The sequence below is a fragment of the Zootoca vivipara genome, chromosome 6 (genome assembly GCF_963506605.1).
Source record: "Zootoca vivipara chromosome 6, rZooViv1.1, whole genome shotgun sequence".
In the NCBI taxonomy this organism is placed as follows: Eukaryota; Metazoa; Chordata; class Lepidosauria; order Squamata; family Lacertidae; genus Zootoca; species Zootoca vivipara.
The window spans coordinates 86,162,908-86,182,530 of NC_083281.1; the positions used below are offsets into that span (position 1 = coordinate 86,162,908).

The window sequence follows — 19,623 nt, forward strand, 5'->3', positions numbered from 1 at the left end:
GATAATTAGCGGCTTTCTTGTTAGGATAGATATCTAGAAGGAGCCGCAATGGGGCAAGCTTAATGGGGGAACACGCCAGCCCCGGTTCCCTGTTGGTTTCCTGCGGTCTCATGTCAATTGCGGATCCCTGCTGTTGCATTGGTGGGGCCGGGGGCACCTCTAGGCCCTTGTTGGTAGTGTCCCCGGCCCCCACGAAAGGGCTGCCTACCCTTGTGGCATGACGTTGCTGGGTGAGCTCCTGCGCACTTTTCGCATTCATGCGAGTACCTGCAGACAGATCTGTTACAAACACCTTTATTGTACTCCCAACACAGCAGTTTTCGCCTTACCTCCTTCCTGGCATCCGCCCGGCCCGAGCGGTAGGCCTCCTGCGGTTTCTTTTCCACATACGGGCCAACCACAACGTTCCAGATGCCACTCTCAATTTTGTCCCATCGCGCATTAGGAATGCGAGAAGCCTTCCTGCGGAACTTCTCGTCATATCTAATAGCCGCCGCTTCACCGGCTAGGAAAAAGGCTGTCCTAATATTGGTCAGATAGGCCACCAGATGCAGGGCCCGCTTGGGGTATGCGGCCACTACGGCCCCCATGAATGCCTGGTAGCCGTCCAGCCAGTTCTCGAAGGTCCTAGGTACCCTCGGCTTGCCCCTACGCCTCAAGTAAGAAGGCTTTTTCTCTCCCTTACCCAGCTCCTCAGCAGGTGGGACCAAATCGAACATATCTACGTACTCCCCATTCAATACTTTTTCCCTCAGTTTAGGGGAAAGGTGGTCACCAGGAACTGTGTCCGATTCAGTGTGCGTGGAGGAAGTAACATCCGCTACTAGGGCCCCATCCTTCCATTCCAACGCACCCCCAAATTTTTTACGGTGGGAATTAGCCCTCCTACGCCAGGCCCAGTCCGGAAGGCCAGAAATCCCTTCAGCCTTCCCCCAGTAAGACTCCAGAGATGCATCGCTATCATAATCAGATGACGTACCTGATTCTGAACTGTGCGAACGCGACTTCCTGCAGGCATGTTTCTTCTTATGATGTCTCTTTCGTGCTGGCTTGTCCCTGTGATCCTCATCATCTCCAGAAGAGGCATAGGAGTCCTGTACATGCTTACCCCCGGAACTGCCTGTTCGCCTTGCCTGGTGTTTTTTCCGGACCTGACGCTGCTCATCCTCCCCATCAGAAGAGGTGTGGGACTCCTGGATATGCTTCGTCTTGGCACGCCGCTTTCCACCCGGCTGCTGGTAGTTGGTAGGGATCCTGAGTGTTATTTAGTCCTCCTCCTGAAATGCAGGAATAAGAGCTAACTAATCCTTGACAGATGGCCACCCAACCTCCAGTGAAGCCTGTTCCATGTCAAACAGCACTTATCCCCAGAAAGTTCTTCCTAACGTTTAGTTGGAATCTCCTTTCTTATAATTTGAAGCCATTGGTTTGGGTCCTACCCACCAGAGCATCAGAAAACAGGTTTGTGCCATCTTCCACATGATAGCACTTTAGATATCTGAAGATGACTATCAAATCTTGTCTCAGTCTCTCTTTCTCCAGGCTAAACATGCCCAGCTCCTTCAACTGTTCCTCATAAGGCTTGGTTTCCAGACCCGTGATCATCTTGGTTGCCCTCCTCTGCACACATTTCAGCTTGTCAACAACCTCCTTAAATTGTGACACCCAGAAGTGGACACAGTAGTGTAGGTTTGGTCTGACCAAGGCAGAATGGAGTAGGAGGACGTCTTCCTTTGAATGTGGGGTGATGAGTTTAGTATTTGCTCTCCCCACACTCCAAATATCCCCTCTCTCCAGAGGCAGCGAGATCACAGAGGTGCTTGAGTCAAGCTTTCTGTGGGTTTGCTCAAGTGACCCAATGTAAGGATGGGCAGCCAATCCCTGAAGACAGAAGGCTCTCTCCCCTTGAGGGTCGGTGTTGCATTTTGGCTGTGATGGGGAGTCCAGGGCTGTCGGAGAAAGGGCAGAGGTGAAGATTCCAATTAACGCTTCCTTAAAGACAGCAGAAATTTCAAAGCAGAGTGTTTCCTTGGCAGGGAGGAGGAGGCCTCATAAAGTAATTAACCTGTGTGGAAGGCCAAGCCAATGATGGCAGATGAAAGGTTTGGGTTTTAAAAACTTTGCTTTGGAGGGAAAAGTTCTCTCCTCTCTCCTTTCATCCCCCACACCTTTACATTCTATGGTTGAGTGAGGAGGGAGAAATCAACCCAGTTCTGTTCTGAGTCAGTTCAGTGTTCGTTCAATAATATTTTCATTTTCTCAATTAAACAAAAATTAAAAGTCCCCCCTCTCTGTGTGTGTGTGAATGAACGACCCCAAAGCTCAGTGGCAGTGGCACAACACCTGCAGATGCTAAGGGATGTGGGTGGCATTGTGGTCTAAACCACTGAGCCACTTGGGCTTGCTGATCAGAAGGTTGGCAGTTCAAATCCCCATGACGGGGTGAGCTCACACTGCTCTGTCCCAGCTCCTGCCAACCTAGCAGTTCAAAAGCACACCAGTGCAAGTAGATAAATAGGTACTGCTGCGGTGGGAAGGTGCACTCTGATTTTCGTCACGGTGTTCCATTGCCCCAGAAGCGGTTGAGTCCTGCTGGCCACATGACCCAGAAAGCTGTCTGTGGTGTAGTGGTTAAGAGCGGTAGACTCGTAATCTGGGGAACCGGGTTCACGTCTCCGCTCTTCCACATGCAGCTGCTGGGTGACCTTGGGCTAGTCTCACTTCTCTGAAGTCTCTCAGCCTCACTCACCTCAAAGAGTATTTGTTGTGGGGGAGGAAGGGAAGGAGATTGTTAGCCGCTTTGAGACTCCTTAGGGTAGTGATAAAGTGTGATATCAAACCCAAACTTCTTCTTCTTCTTCTTCTTCTTCTTCTTCTTCTTCTTCTTCTTCTTCTTCTTCTTCTTCTTCTTCTTCTTCTTCTTCTTCTTCCGAACGCGGCTTCCTTGGCCTGAAAGCGAGATGAGTGCCACAATCCTATAGTCACCTTTGACTTGACTTAAGCCCCCAGGGGTCCTTTTTTAAGCATGCAGATGGTCCTTGATTCAATCCCCCGATAGGGTTGGGAATGATCGCTGCCTGAAACCCTGGAGAGCCACTGCTAGTCAGTGTAGACCAGGGGTCAGCAAACTTTTTCAGCAGGGGGCCGGTCCACTATCCCTCAGACCTTGTGGGGGGCCAGACTATATTTTGGAAAAAAATATGAACGAATTCCTATGCCCCACAAATAACCCAGAGATGCATTTTAAATAAAAGCACACATTCTACTCATGTAAAAACACCAGGTAGGCCCCACAAATGAACCAGAGATGCATTTTAAATATAAGGACACATTCTACTCATGTAAAAGCATGCTCATTCCTGGACTGTTCGCGGGCCGGATTTAGAAGGCGATTGGGCCACATCCGGCCCCCGGGCCTTAGTTTGGGGACCCTGGTGTAGACAGTAGTGTAGACCAATTGTCTGTCTCCATGCAAGTCAGCTTCCTCCCCCCCCCCCCCCGGTTTAATTCAGCTCATGGGCTCAATTCCCACAGGTTGGGGGGGGGGGTCCTAAGACCAGTAAAAATGAGCTACACTGGGAAGATGCTTCACAGTTTTGCTCAGGTGCAGGGCTACTGAATTCTGCACCAGCACAAGTTTCCAAACTGTCTTCAGGGGCAGCCCTATGTATAATGTGTTGCAGTAATCTAACCTACAGGTTACCAGAGCATAGACAACAGAAGTTAGGCTATCCCTGTCCAGATAGGGGTGCAGCTGGGACACTAGCCCAAGCTGATGGAAGACACTCTGAGCCACGGAGGTCACCTGAGCCTCAGGTGACAGCAATGGATCCTTGTATACCCACTCCTTCAAAGGGAATGTAACCCCCTCAAGAGAGACAATCTTCCACCTATCCGGTCTAGGGAACTGCCCACCAACAGTGCCTCAGTCTTATCTGGATTGAACCTCAGTTTATTGGCTCTCATCAAGTCCAATACTGAGGCAAGGCAACAGTCCAGCACATCCAATGCCTCACCTTCAGATATAAAGGAGAAGTAGAGCTGTGTGCCATCAGCATATTAGAAATTAGGTAGGTTCCTTTAGTCCAGTGTTTCCCAAAGTCGGATCTCCAGCTGCTTTTCGACTACAATTCCCATCATTCCTGACCACTGGTCCTGCTAGCTAGGGATGATGGGAGTTGTAGTCGAAAAGCAGCTGGAGATCAAAGCTTGGGAAACACCGCTTTAGCCTGTTGCTGCTGATGCAGCAAATCGACCACCTAGTCTTTATCAACCTTGGGTTCCTAGATGTTAGTAGTACAACTCTCATGATTCCTGGCCAGTGGTCAGGGATGGTGGTACTCAAGGGTGAGAGGGGCTGATCTAGACCATCATTAGAGCATCACTTGCTTTCCTCTTAAGGGGGAACTCAGCTCTGCATTTCCTAGATATCAAGGAAAGTACAGTAGTTGCAGCGATACTTTTTAGCCGTGTTAATGGAAGCACACATGCTCTCTCTCTCTCTCTCTCTCTCTCTCTCTCTCTCTCTCTCTCGATTTAAAACTTCCTGGTAAGGGAATACAATGTTATAAATATCTCCAAACCGGCTTGAGTTGGTTTTTAGTCTTCCGTACCCTTTCCAGATCCGAAAGAGAGAGGGAGATGCATCTCTGAACTTTGTGGTATTGATGACAGTCAAAGTGCAGCTTAAAGAGCATATGAGTCCTCTCTCAGTTCTAGCAGGAACCCAAATGCATTGATTGCAAAAAGCAAAGACCTTTCAAATTAGGACTCTGCCATTTCTGCTGCCAAGGACAAAATGGGGAGGGTGTAAACATTTATTCCTTTTTGTTCTGGTGGTTTGTTTTAGAGGGGGGGAAATCCATGGGGAATTGCTAAAACAGCAATGGGGCACTATGTTTCTGTTCTCCCAGGAAACTCCCAGCAGCTGGCGTGCCCACTGACCAAGGAAGATGGGAGTTGTAGTTCATCAGCGTCTGGAAGGCCACACAAACCCCACATTCTTCCATTAAAAGGAAGCGGAATTAGAATGGAGGTAGTAAAGGCAAGTGATGCTCAAGTTCAGGAATGGGGGCCTGTGGCCCTCCAGATCAGGGTTTCCCAAACTCGGGTCTCCAGTTGCTTTTGGACTACACCTCCCATCATCCCTAGCTAGCAGGACTAGTGGTCAGGGATGATGGGAATGGTAGTACAAAAAAACCAATTGGAGATCCAAGTTTGGGAAACCCTGTTCCAGGTGTTGCTAGAGTCCCAACTCCAAGAGTCAGCATGGCCAGCAGTCAGGGATGATGATGATGATAGGAGCTGTAGTCTACTAACAGGATGGATGGCCATCCTGTCATGGATGCTTTAGCTGAGATTCTTGCATTGCAAGGGGTTGGATTAGATCAGGCATCCCCAGACTTCGGCCCTCCAGATGTTTTGGACTACATTTCCCATCTTCCTCGACCACTGGTCCTGTTAGCTAGGGATCATGGGAGTTGTAGGCCAAAACATCTGGAGGGCCGCAGTTTGGGGATGCCTGGATTAGATGACCTGTGGGGTCCCACGTAACTCCACAATTCTATGATTTGGAGAGCCACACTGCTCCCCATTCCTCCATTAAAATAAGGCAGAGTTGTGATAGAGGTAGCTGGGGGTGGGGCGTACTTTTTTCTTAAAATTTTTTTAGGGGTACTCTCCTTTTCCTACCGGTACTCATATTGAAATAGTGCCCCTCAATGAGGCCAAACTTAGATTCATAAAATGTTTAGGGGTATGTGTACCCCTGCGTACCCCCTCCCCCCAAAAAAGCACTGGGCGTAACAACAAGTGATGGCCTCGTTCAGGAGTTGGGACCATCTGTGGTGTTGTGGGGCTCCAACTCCCAGCAGCCAGCATGCCCAATGGTCGGGGGTGATGATAACAGGACACTGAGGTCCAGCTCCTAGGGCCTTCTGGCGGCAGGGCCATCTTCAGCATATGCGCTGCCGGGGTGTAAAGATCTGCCCAGCACCCCCAAATTTAGTGCTGCCCACATCTACACCCAAGATATACTTCTCCGCGGTTGCAGGTGAGGCCATGGCGCCGTCCTGCTCTTCTGAGTCTCGCTGCCACCCCCCCCCCTCAAGAACTGGGCGCCCGAGCTCCGCAAAGGCATGCAGCATCACATCCAGGCACTTTTTAAAGCTCCCCAGGAGGAGGAAGGAGAAAAAGAGGGATGCAGCAGCCGCGCCGATGGCGGGTGAGAGAGCAACGCCTCTCCGTGCAGGGCGGGACTCCGGGGACGGCTTTGAATTCCAGCTTCATCAAAATTATTTATTATTTCATAACAGGTAGATAGTTAAGAGCTTAGGAGGCTTCAGCAGCTTCAGTGGCGGGCACCTGACGCCACCCAGAATTCGGCACCCGGGTGCCCCGCACCCCCAGGTAAAGACTGCCCTGTCTGGAGGTTCGCTCACTGCTAGAAGTGAAGTTGCAGGGAACGAGGCAGAGGGCCTTCTCGGTGGTGGCACCCGCCCTGTGGAACGCCCTCCCACCAGATGTCAAGGAAATAAACAACTATCCGACTTTTAGAAGACACCTGAAAGCAGCCCTGTTTAGAATGTTTTATTCTGTTTTTAATGTCCTGTTGGGAGCTGCTCAGAGTGGCTGGGGAAACCCAGCCAGATGGGAGGGGTATAAATAAATTATTATTATTGTTATTTATTGTATTATTATTAAACAGTTGGGAGTCCAGCAAGAATTGGAGGCCCACAGGGACCCAGGTGGTGCTGTGGGTTAAACCACAGAGTCTAGGGCTTGCTGATCAGGAAGTCGGCGGTTCGAATCCCTGCAACGGGGTGAGCTCCTGTTGCTCGGTCCCAGCTCCTGCCCACCTAGCAGTTTGAAAGCACATCAAAGTGCAAGTAGATAAATAGGTACCACTCCGGCGGGAAGGTAAAAGGTGTTTCCGTGTGCTGCTCTGGTTCGCCAGAAGCAGCTTTGTCATGCTGGCCACATGACCCAGAAGCTGTCTGTGGACAAATGCCGGCTCCCTCGGCCTATAGAGTGAGATGAGCGCCGCAACCCCAGAGTCGGTCACGACTGGACCTGATGGTCAGGGGCACCTTTACCTTTACCTAGGTTCCCCTGTCCTTGCATTAAAAGAACGCAGAGTTGTGAACAAAGTAGCTTAGGGGGACAGTAAAGGCACACAGCCATCATGGTCACCTTATGAATTTGTCTAATTGTGTGTGTGTGTGTGTGTGTGTGTGTGTGTGTGTGTGTGTGTGTTTAAGCCATCCCAGTCGGTGTCCATCACTTCTCCTTGGGGAAGCGAGTGAAAGTGTTCGAATGAGGAGGAGGAGGTCTTTGCCTTTGGAGAGCTGGGAAGCTCTTTCCGTCGCCTCCTGGCCCTGGTATAAAATGCTGTTGTTATTGAGGTTTTTTTTTTTTACAAGCGGCTCTCAGATTTATTGCAAAGCGCGACGGTGGTGGCAGGAGTTGTTATTGCAGGAAGCTTTATTTCTCTTCGTTCGCCCTCTCTCCACTAAAGCAGGGCCTGCCCTCCCTCCTTCTGTACCGCTGAAAGCTTCCTGCAGAGGGGAAGGAGGGGGGGGGGGAATACAAAATAAAATAACCAGTCTCTTTAAACATTTAGAGGGCTTATTTAAACAATGTTAACTCCCTCTGAAAAAGAAAAAGAAAGAGGGAGCGTATTTAATGGTTATATTTAGCGCGGCGTGGAGGATGGAGCAGAAATGCGGTGGGATTTTTCAACGCTGGGAATATTAATTGCTTACACCATTGCCTTCCGTAGAATGGTGTTCTAAGACTGCAGGGACTGAAGCTTGGTTAGGAAAAAATTATTATAATAAAGTCCAGTTTGGGGGCGGCTATAATTGGGGTATTAATATTTCACAATTCCATTTTGGTGTCAACATAAGCATTGTAGAGCCTTCAAGTGTCCCTATTTTCCTGGGACAGTCCCAGATTTACAGAAGCCGTCCCGGTTTCTGATTTGATCCTGGAATGTCCTACTTTTTCTTAAGGTAAAGGTAAAGGTACCCCTGACCATTAGGTCCAGTCGTGACCGACTCTGGGGTTGCGTGCTCATCTCGCATTATTGGCCAAGGGAGCCGGCGTACAGCTTCCAGGTCATGTGGCCAGCATGACAAAGCCGCTTCTGGCGAACCAGAGCAGCACACGGAAACGCCGTTTACCTTCCCGCTGTAGCGGTACCTATTTATCTACTTGCACTCTGACGTGCTTTCAAACTGCTAGGTTGGCAGGAGCTGGGACCGAGCAACGGGAGCTCACCCCATCGCAGGGATTCGAACAGTCGACCTTCTGATCAGCAAGCCCTAGGCTCTGTGGTTTAACCCACAGTGCCACCTGCGTCCCTCACTTTTCCTTAGGATGTCCCTATTTCATTAGAGAAATGTTGGCGAGTATGGAATTACGTGACCCCTGATCCAAGGAGATAAGTAACTATGCAACCTTTAGAAGACATCTGAAGGCAGCCCTATATAGGGAAGTTTTTAAATGCTTAATCTTTCATTAAGTTTTTGCATCTGTTGGAAGCTGCCTACAGTGCCTGGTGTAACCGAGTCACATGGGCGGGGTATAAATAATAAAATTATCATCATTAATATTATGGAATAGGGTGTCCCTGTTTTCATTGGAGAAATGCTTGAGTGTATGAGCAAGACTGGATGCTGAGCTCTGACTGATGCATTATTTTTATTTTTTTAATTTGAAATAAAGTTTCTAGTCCTTAAGCTTGCAAATGCAAAGAGAGGCTTGGGAGTGTCTGCTGAAATCTAAGAGGTCCGAGGAGAGGATGAATAATGAGGGTGAAGCAGGGGCCTGGAATAGCTCCTGGGGATCTTTCCCATCAAATCCAATTGCGTGTGACGTTGCTAGTCCTTAAGGAAAGAGTGGCTTGCCAATCAGAACTAATTAAAGTAATCAGTAAAGGTAAAAACAGATTAAAACGCTTGTAGCTTCTACATGCCTGGATAGGCTTGCGTAAAGAAAGATGTTTGGGGCAGGCACCAGAAAGTGTATAGTCAAGGTGCTTGTCTGATGTCAATAGGCAGGGAGTTCCAAAGTGTCACACCACACTAAAAGATTGATTTCTTCCTATGGTGGGATGGGTATTATGTGGCACCTGTGAGAATACCAGTTCTGCAGGTTGAAGTGGGTGAATGGGCGTATATGGGAAAAGGTGATCTCAGAGGTAAACTTGGTCCCAAGTTATTAAGTGCTTCATACACAGATAGCAGCAACACTTTGAACTCGGCCCGGCAGCAAATCGGCATCTGGTGCAGATCTCAGGAGTTATATGCTGACTGTGCTTCCCTCTGTCGGCAACTGTGCTGTAGCATTCTGTACTGACGGCAGCTTCCAGATCGTAGAATCGGGGGTGCCGAGGGTCATCTAGTCCAACCCCCTACAATACAGGAATAAATACAAGGGAAGCCCCATTTAGAGTGCATTTCAGTTATTTTTGGGGGGAAGCAAAATGCTTTAAATGTGTGGTTTGCAGACAACCTAGAGCGGTTTCCTGTGGGCAACCCAGTCATATTGGTGGAGGGTTATATTTTTATTTTATTATTATTTAAATTTGCATACTGCCCTATGCCCAGTGGGTGGTTAGCAAGATAAAATCACAAAATACGTAATAAGTAATAAGAAGTTGTTGTTGTTGCAGCAGCAGCATCCAAGGAGGGTACACAAAACCCCTCTCTTAAAAATGAAAACCCAGCCCTCTACTGGTTTGGAGAGGCAGCAAAAGACATGGCTGAGGGTGATGGTGCTTTGGCAAAGAGGTAGCAGATTTGAGGTCTGTTTTTTCACCCCACAAACACAAATGAATTGCCGTTTCTTAAAAAAAGGGTTGAGGAATTGATTCAGAATCTCGAGCGCTGCCTTCTACCATGTCCATGTATCAGGAAGAACTTTCTGACAGTAAAAACTATCCAAATCCCTCGGGAGGCGGCGGATTCTCCTTCCTGTGGAGGTTTGGTGGCCATCTGTCATGGATGCTTTAGCTGAGATTCCTGCATTGCAGTGGGTCAGACTAGATGACCCTCGGGATCCCTTCCAACTCTACAATTCTAAGATTCAGTATTGCTGACATTAACAGGCAGTGGCTTTTCCAGGCTTTCATCGGTGAGTCATTCCTAGCCCAACTTGGGGATGCGGCCTCGACCCAGTATACCCGAAGGAACCTCTCTCCATCCCCGTCATTCTGCCCGGACACTGAGGTCCAGCTCCGAGGGCCTTCTGGCGGTTCCCTCAATTCGAGAAGTGAAGTTACAGGGAACCAGGCAGAGGGCCTTCTCGGTAGTGGCACCCGCCCTGTGGAACGCCCTCCCATCAGATGTCAAGGAAACAAACAATTATCTGATTTTAGAAGACATCTGAAGGCAGCCCTGTTTAGGGAAGTTTTAAATGTGTGATGTTTTATTCTGTTGTTAATGTTCTGTTGAAAGCCGCCCAGAGTGGCTGGGGAAACCCAACCAGATGGGCGGGGTAGAAATAATAAATTATTATTATCATTCTGTTGCAAGGTGCTCCTTCCCCCAAAAGCAAAGTAAGATTCTAGTCCTCATAGCGCTGATTTCAGCAAGAACCTGCCTTTACCAAATCAGACCCTTGGTCCACCTAATTCAGTATTGCCTCCACTGCCTGGCAGCAGCTCTCCAGAGTTTCAGAAAGAGAGTCCCTCTGACCCCTAACTTCAATCCCCTAACTTGCGGATTGAACCTGTGACGTTCTGCATGCCAAGATATGATTCACTACTGGCCTTCTGCTGAAGATGTAGCAGTATTTTAGTCCTCATAGAGGACCTGACATAACTAGGAAGCTGCCCTACAGTGGGTCAGAGCACTGGCTTGAACCTGAGGGCCTTCTGCATTCAGAGCAGGTGTCCTGACACTGAGCTACATCCCTTCCTTTAAGGCCCAGGACGTTTCCTCGTAGCGATTTGCACCTGCAGGTCTGTCTAGCTCAGTGCTGTCTACAATGACTGGCAGCAAGGGCTCAGGCAGGGAACCTCTCCCAGCCCTACTAGTGGGGATTGAAGGTGCATGCTCTGCCCCCCTTACTGCCCCCTATGGATCTGTTTAGGCACCTTCGCCTTTTCTTTCATTTTAAAAAGGGAAACATAAAATCCTGTTTTAGCAAACAAGGCTTTCCATCTCTCCCAGCCAAACGGCCGAGCCCATTACTGAGCTGCTATTCCCACTTCCTCACGGGAGCACTGAATTAAAGGAAATATTTTACGATGCCACGCTTCATTATGTTTCATTAAAAGCAGTGTGTCAGCGCCTCTCCTGCCACATTCATCAGATGGGCTGTTTGCCTTCCGCCGCCCCCCCCCTCCTCCCAACCCTCGGGCTGGATTCTCCCCAAGTGTTTGTTGGTGGTGGTGTCAGCCCTGGTTCCCTTTGAAGTGAAGCCGAGCCCCTGAGCATGCGCAGATTGCCAGCTATGAACCACCACCAGGGTGTCTGCACATGAGCAAAGAGTGGTTTGGAATCATCGACTCGTAGGAATGCAGAGCTGGAAGGGACCACGAAGGACATGCAGTCCACACACCTCTGCAATGCAGAAATCTTTGGCCAACGTGGAGCTCAAACCCACAACCTTGAGATTAAGAGTCTCGTGCTCTACCCCATTGAGAAACTGCCCCATTTCTCCCCCCCCCTTGCCTCATGTAGGACCAGAAAAAGGCAGGTGCCTTAGCTGGTCATTTGCTGGAAGATTTGGGACAGATAATAGAAAGGCAAGCACGTAGTTGAACTATGGAACTCCCTTCCACAGTGATGGCCGCCAACTTGGACGGCTTCAAAAGCAGATTGGACAAATTCATGGAGGAGAGGGCTATCAAGGGCTACTAACCACAATGACCACCCTCTGGCTCCATGGCTAGAGGTAGGAATTGGTTCCGGAATCCTAGCTGCTGGAAACCTTAGTTAACCAACCCCCGAGCTGTTTGAAGGCAGCCCTGTATAGGGAAGGTTTTTGTTTAATGTGTTATTACGTTTTTATATATGTTGGAAACTGCCCAGAGTGGTGGCGGCAACCCAGTCAGATGCCCAGGTTTTAAATATTCTTATTATTAGTAGTATTGAATAGGATGTCCCTATTTTCATTGGAGAAATTTTGGAAGGTAAGTGTGCAAGCTTTTGGGCTTTTCTGCCCCTGTGACAACAAGAGGCTAAAATGGCTTGATCTTCTGACGTTCTTGAGTTTCTGCACAGGTCTGTGTTTCCCCGCCATGTGGAGGGGAGTTCCACGGTCTATGCCTGATCTGTGTCCAGAAGTTCCCCCTTTTATCTGCCCTGAATCTTCCAAACTCCAGCTTCTTGGGGACGCCTGTGAATTCTAGCGTTATTATGAGAGTGGGAGGGAAGAAAACCTTCGCCGTTTCCCAGAGAATATCGGTAGCAGAGCAGGGCAAAGAGTCGACGGATTGTCTGGAGAGATGGGTGGGCGAGTTCCTGATGAATATTTGATAGGCCTTCATATCTCGGCGAAACCGGGAGACAGAAAGGTATTAATTAGCCGCTATCCCTCAGTGGCTCAGATGAGGATTAAGGTAACGGGGGCTTCTCATCTGTTTCCATAGTGGCTGAGAAGTAACAGTAAATCAGAATTATGGATCGGTGCTGTAATAGGGAGATACGTTTTAATCTTATTAGCAGGCCCAGCATTACGGAGAAAGCAAAGAGATTACTAATCGCTGGGAGCAGATAGGTTTTGGGGGGGGTTGTGGGGGGGGGAGAGGGTAAGGGGCCTTCAAATTAGCAAAAGTGTGCATTGGAGGTCAACTTCAAAGCGATGAGAAGGGAGAGGAATTGGGCGCAGGTGAAATAAGTGGAAGAACGGCAACAGTAGATTTAAAAAATGGTGTCTTTTTAGCCTAGAAAGATAAGCGGCTAACAAAAAAATTGTGTTTGATTATGCCTGGTGTGGAGAAAGAGGATAGAGGAAAAATATTACGCCCTGCCGTGGACTTCATTGAATGCTAATCCCACTCAGGGTAAAATCGGAGAATCGTAGAGTTGGGAGGGAACCCCAGGGGTCATCTAGACCAACCCCCTCTGCAAGGCAGGGATCACAGGCTCAGTTAACCCTGGCAGGTAGCCATGGGAGTGTGGACCTTGATCTTGCACCCATGTCAATCGCTTAAAAATTTCAATGTGTCTCAATGTGTGTGTAGTTAATCAAACTTCCCAGCCGCAACTGGGAATCTGGAAAAGCAGCTTGACTGGGTTAGAGGTGGAACTTTCCTCTCTACAAGGCAGGGCAGTTAGGAAGAGACATCAGACCTTCACCAGAATGTTGCCATATGGAGGTGCCACTGAATGCAAACATCAGAAGAGGCTGCTGGATCAGACCAATGACCCGTCGAATCCAGCATCCTGTTCTCCCAGTGGCTGACCAAATGTCGGTTGTCATGCAGTAGAGCCCTTTCCCCTCCTGTGGTTTCCAGCAACTGATATTCAGAAGATTTGTTGCCTCTGACAGTGGAGACACATTAGAGAAATTGTGGCTAGTAGGCCCCTCCTCCCTGAATTTGTCCAGTTAAACCAGACATAGGCAAATTCGGCCCTCCAGATGTTTTTGGGACTACAACTCCCATCATCCCTGACCACTGGTCCTGCTAGCTAGGGATGATGGGAGTTGTAGTCCCAAAACATCTGGAGGGCCGAGTTTGCCTATGCCTGATTTAAACCTACCCAGGTTGGTGGTCTTCACTGCATCCTGTGGGAGGGAGTTCCACAGTTTGTGCTGCCTCGAGAAGTACTTCCTCTTATCTGTGCTGTGTCTTCCCATGACTGGCTTCCTTGGATGTCCACGAGGCCTCCGTTTCTGCTTTCTCCTCCCGGGAGCAACTTCAGAACGCTGCGTTCCCCAGAACACAGCCTTCCAGGGGGTTGGTCTAGATCACCGCCAGGGTCCCTTCCAATCCTACAGTTCTTTGATTCTAACTACCCTATAGTTACAACTATAGAGCACAATGACGCCTCCCTCTACTTCCCGAGTTGTTCTGTGTTGCCTGCACATTGCAACTACTGTAGATGGAAAGATTGAGGGGTTGGGGGGGGGTTGGGGGAGTCAGAGAGCCCCAGTCTGTACTGTTGTTGTTGTTTAGTCGTTTAGTCATGTCCGACTCTTCGTGACCCCATGGACCAGAGCACGCCAGGCACTCCTGTCTTCCACTGCCTCCTGCAGTTTGGTCAAACTCATGTTGGTAGCTTCGAGAACACTGTCCAACCATCTCGTCCTCTGTCGTCTCCTTCTCCTAGTGCCCTCAATCTTTCCCAACATCAGGGTCTTTTCCAAGGATTCTTCTCTTCTCATGAGGTGGCCAAAGTATTGGAGCCTCAGCTTCACGATCTGTCCTTCCAGTGAGCACTCAGGGCTGATTTCCTTAAGAATGGATAGGTTTGATCTTCTTGCAGTCCATGGGACTCTCAAGAGTCTCCTCCAGCACCATAATTCAAAAGCATCAATTCTTCGGCGATCAGCCTTCTTTATGGTCCAGCTCTCACTTCCATACATCACTACTGGGAAAACCATAGCTTTAACTATACGGACCTTTGTAGGCAAGGTGATGTCTCTGCTTTTTAAGAAGCTGTCTAGGTTTGTCATTGCTTTTCTCCCAAGAAGCAGGCGTCTTTTAATTTCGTGACTGCTGTCACCATCTGCAGTGATCAAGGAGCCCAAGAAAGTAAAATCTCTCACTGCCTCCATTTCTTCCCCTTCTATTTGCCAGGAGGTGATGGGACCAGTGGCCATGATCTTGGTTTTTTTTTTTGATGTTGAGCTTCAGACCATATTTTGCGCTCTCCTCTTTCACCCTCCTTAAAAGGTTCTTTAATTCCTCCTCACTAGTCCCTCCTTTGCCAGATGCTGGGGTTGTGGGGAAGATGGTTTGTCTCTTTCCTGAGACTGCTCTGGCTAGCAACACCAGCTGGCGCTTGTGACTGAGAAATTTCCAAGTTTAATAAACTACGTCTCCTTTTATCTTTGGCAAAGGGTTGGACAACTGACACCTTCCCCCAGCTTTATGCAAATGAGTGTCTGAGACATGTTTCCATTTTTAGATAGATGAATATTACATAGATTTTTTCATATAAAAAAAGATTGGCTTAGAGTGTGTGTCTGTGTGTGTCGGGACAGAGCCAGTGTTGCCTAGTGGTTAGTGCTGGACCTAGGACCTGGGGGACCAGGGCGGAAATCCCCCACTCGGCCATGAAGCTCACTGGATGACCTTCGGGGCCAGTGAGGTGTAGTGGTTAAGAGCGGGAGACTTGTAATCTGGGGAACCGGGTTCGCGTCTCCGGTGTAGTGGTTAAGAGCGGGAGACTTGTAATCTGGGGAACCGGGTTCGCGTCCCTGCTCCTCCACATGCAGCTGCTGGGTGACCTTGGGCTAGTCACACTTCTCTGAAGTCTCTCAGCCCCACCCACCTCACAGGGTGTCTGTTGTGGGGGAGGAGGGGAAAGGAGATGGTTAGCCGCTTTGAGACTCCTTCGGGTAGTGATAAAGTGGGATATCAAATCCAAACTCTTCTTGACCTAACCTGCCTTGCAGGGTGGTTGTGGTGATTAAATGAGGAAGGGAGAGAGCCATAAAAATCCTGGCTTGAGCTGAGAAATCAATGCAATGAATGGGTCAAAGCAGGGCTGGTGCTAGGGTTTTTTGCGCCCTAGGTGAGATCACCTTCTGGCGCCCCCCCGCCTTCCCGCTTGGCGATTGGCCAAGGAGGCGCGTGAGAGGAGGAGCCTGGAGAGTGTGGAGCATGTCCTCCCCCACCCCGCCCCGAAGGCCGCACACTCTTTTTTCCTTTTTTAATAAAAACCCATCTGCCTAACAACTGGGCGCACGCACGCTCAGGTTCCCCCGCCTCCCCGCCTGCTTTGATTGATTGGTTTGAGCACACACACACACCCCGATTTCTGGCTCCGTCGTGTAGCGCGGCCCTGCGCCCCCTGCAGGGCATTGTAGGGAAGCGCCTCTGCAACAGCAAGCAGCAAGCAGCAGCAGGAGCAAAAGCGGCGGCAGAGAGAGCGTTTGCAAGCGGGGAGACACACCAGCGCCCCCTCCATTTTGGCACCCTAGGCAACTGCCTAGTTCGCCTTAATGGACCCGCCGGCCCTGGGTCAAAGAATCTAGCGGCATTGGTTCCCATTTTCTCAGCCATAAGCTCACTCCCTATCCCCCACTTTCCACATTGTTTTGCAAAGTTTCTATTGCACCAGAATGTCATAAAAGTTCTGTGCATGCTTTTCTAATAAGCTTAATTCTGCTGCTCACATATGGGCACTTTTCAAGCGATTTCCCCAAATGCAATGCGTTTTGGCTTGGGAAATTGCCTTACAAAACTCAGAGAAGGGTGGATTTGAAAGGAAAGATGTGTTTACAGGTCTTGCGTTGCAGGGAAGGAGAACCTTCTTTGAGCCTGGGGGCTGGATATGGGCAACTTCCTGCACGCCACATAGACGTGGTGGGTCTGTGCAAAAGATGTGACTGTTAACTTTGTGCAACAGGTTGCATTCTGCACCCACAAAGACACACTGTACACTTCTCCATTCCCACCCAGTCAAGCAGGCAGCATTGTCACGGTTCAAAGATACCTTTAGGGCTGGCCGATATGTCAATATATCATCCAAAACCACTTTGAAGTCCATATTGTGATATCAGTTTCATAATTTTTGACCTGGCAATATATTGCGAATCATGCTGCGATTTTTGCATAGCGCTCTCTCTCTCTCTCTCTCTCACACACACACACACACACACACACACGACGCCACGAAAAACCACGAAACGAGGTGATGCCTCTCCATAACTCCATCCTTCTTTCAGACATCATGATATATTGTGATGCTTAGCTGTTGATATATCCAGGGTCGGATTTAGGTTTGATGAGGCCCTAAGCTACTGAATGTAATGGAGCCCTTTATATGTCCAGCTGTCCTTTGTCAACAACAAATTGTCGTTGTTTTTTTGTGTGTTGAATATATCCCACATGGTAATTTATGGGCCTAATAGGTATCTAAAGACATTTGCACATAACAAAATATATGTATTTAATCAAAGTAATTGTTGAACTTATATTTTGGAAATGTACATCCAGTTTTTTTCCTTTAATTTTTTTTGGGGGGCCCCAAGAGAGTGGGGCCCTAAGCTGTAGCTTGTTTAGCTTATACGTAAATCCGGCACTGGATATATATCATGATGCCGAAAACCAGATGTTGCCCAGCCAAATGGAAAATGGAGCCTTGCAACAATACTCAAAGAGCATGTGGCCTGGAGAGACTCCTGGGAGCCAAAAAAGAGACTCCTGGAAAGCTGTATTTGATCCCTGTGCCATTCCTTGTTGTTCTTCCCGGACCTGTGAATTATGTAGATTTGCAATGGAATTTCTCCTTAAGTAGGAAGTCGCTTTCTGTGGAGTCGCCCCCTTGATCCACACAGCTCAGTAATGGCTACACTGACTGGCAGAGACCATCCTGGGATTCAGGCAGGAAGTCTCTCCCAGCCCTACCTGGCGATGCTGCCAGCGGGGATTGAAATCGGGGCCTTCTGCATGCCAGGCAGATGCTCTACCCCTGAGCTGTGCATTCTTTCCGTGTGTGTGTGTGTGTGTGTGTGTGTGTGTGTGTGTGTGTGTTGGGGCAACGTTGTTGTTTTGAAATGATAGCTTTGATCAGTCCTTTCTGAATTTTTCCTCCTTTTTAATTAACCCACGTTTAACAGGATAGATTTTCTCCCTCGGAGGTTAGCTTGTGTGCACTTCTGTGAGTTAGTTTTTTGAAAATAAAAATAAAGGGCATTTTTTGTCTTCTGCAGTTGCTCTGCAAAATCAATTCCGAGGCCCGGGCATTAAAATATAACAATATCAAGAGGGGGAGAAAGGGAGGATCAATACTACCAAATGAGATGGATCCCATCAAAATGCTGTGATAATTGGATTTCCTAAAAATTCATCAGCTGGAGCAAAAGCATTCACTTAGTCTCCCTACACCTTTCCTGACATGGCCTTCTTTGCTTCCGTGACTCCGCGGTCGATTTTGTGCTGTTCGGTGGGATTGTTGCGGAAGATGCTTTTTAAACAGCAACGGTAATGAAATTGGGTAGTGGGAGAAGAGAGGCATTCTGGCATAGTGGTTACTGGTTAGAGTGCTGGACTAGGACCTTGGAGACAAGGGTTGAAAATCCCCACTTGGCCGTGAAGCTCACTGGGTGACGTTGGGGCCAGTCACTGCCTTTCAGCTTAACCTCCCTCTTGTTTTCTCCTGCTCTGGAAGGTAGGACTCGAACCAGTGGCTCCAAGCTCCAAGAAAGGAGATTCTGACTAAAGGTCAGGAAAAGCTGTCTTGACAGTAAGAGCTGTTCGACAGTGGGAACGGTCTCCCTCGGGCGGTTGTGGACTCTCCTTCCTTGGAAGTTTCAAGCAGAGGTTGCATGGCCATCTGTCAGGGATGCTTTAGCTGAGTTTCCTGCATTGCAGGGGGTTGGGCTAGATGACCCTTGGGGTCCCTTCCAACTCTACAATTCTATGATAATAACTAGATGGACTGGTGGCCTCATGGGGCACCTTCTTGTATATCTTCCCATGCAGTTGGACAGCAGTGTGTGTCTTTGTAGGGATCCTTTGAACCTACTCTCTGTTCTACTTGCGACACCAGACTCGGTTTTCTCCTGAACATCTGATTGCTTCCAGGCATGGCCAAACTGGGCCCTCCAGCTGTTTTGGGGCTACAATTCCCATCATCCCTGACCACTGGTCCTGTTAACTAGGGATGATGGGAATTGTAGTCCAAAACATCTGGAGGGCCGAAGTTTGGGGATGCCTGCTCTAAACTCTCCTCAGAACATGGGAGAGGGAGAGGAAGAAAGGGATGGGGAGGGAGGGAAGGAGGGAGGGTGTTTAAGAGAGAGGGAGAGGAGGGTGTCTCCTATGATTTTGATGGGGGTGGTCTGAAGTGAGCCCCTACTAACTGTTCCCAGGTGGAGAGTCATCGTGTGTGTGTGTGTGTGTGTGTGTGTGTGTGTGTGTGTGTGTGTGTAGCAGCAAAAACTGAACTGGAGAACTTCACCTCCCAGCATGTTGAATTGGCAAAAGCAGAGAGGATGGGAAATAAAAAATAAAAAAATAGCACTCTCTGTACCCTGCTAAACAGCAGCATCTAATTTTTGCAGATTGCAGAGCCGGGGTGTTTATATAATTAGCAGGAATGAGTTACATGTGTATTGCGAAGGGAGCGCGTACCCAAACGAACAGCCTGGGCGTAGGTTAGGCAATCAGAGTGCGGCACGCAAATTAAGTCTCTTGATTAAATCTGCTAGGTGGCGTGGAGGCTTTCCAGTTGCAAAAAACAGAACTCGAGCACAGGCACAAAGAAACCCTCAAAGAGAAGGAAAGGGTAGAAATTGGCAAGTGGCCAGCTACCTGCCCCCTTTGTTGTCGGCGGGTTTGTGATTCCTGAGTTGCAAGGGGGTGGACTAGATGACTCGTGAGGTCCCTTTCCAGCTCTATACTTCTATAATTCTGTGTGGTGGTCCAGTGAGGTAGGCCAGACTGATTGCCATTCGGTGGAGCTGACATTGTTTTTCTTGAGGGGAGGGATGGAA

At 48.9% G+C, this 19,623-nt stretch overlaps 1 protein-coding gene across 1 annotated transcript in view; it reads left to right on the plus strand.

Moving 5' to 3' along the window:
• The first annotated feature begins 6,216 nt into the window (after positions 1-6,216).
• IGSF21 (immunoglobin superfamily member 21) overlaps positions 6,217-19,623 on the plus strand; it is a 182,083-nt gene continuing 168,676 nt past the window's right edge. Inside the window, exon 1 of the mRNA XM_060276479.1 lies at positions 6,217-6,223. Coding sequence (XP_060132462.1) covers positions 6,217-6,223 — 7 coding nt within the window. The remainder of the gene's footprint in view (positions 6,224-19,623) is intronic.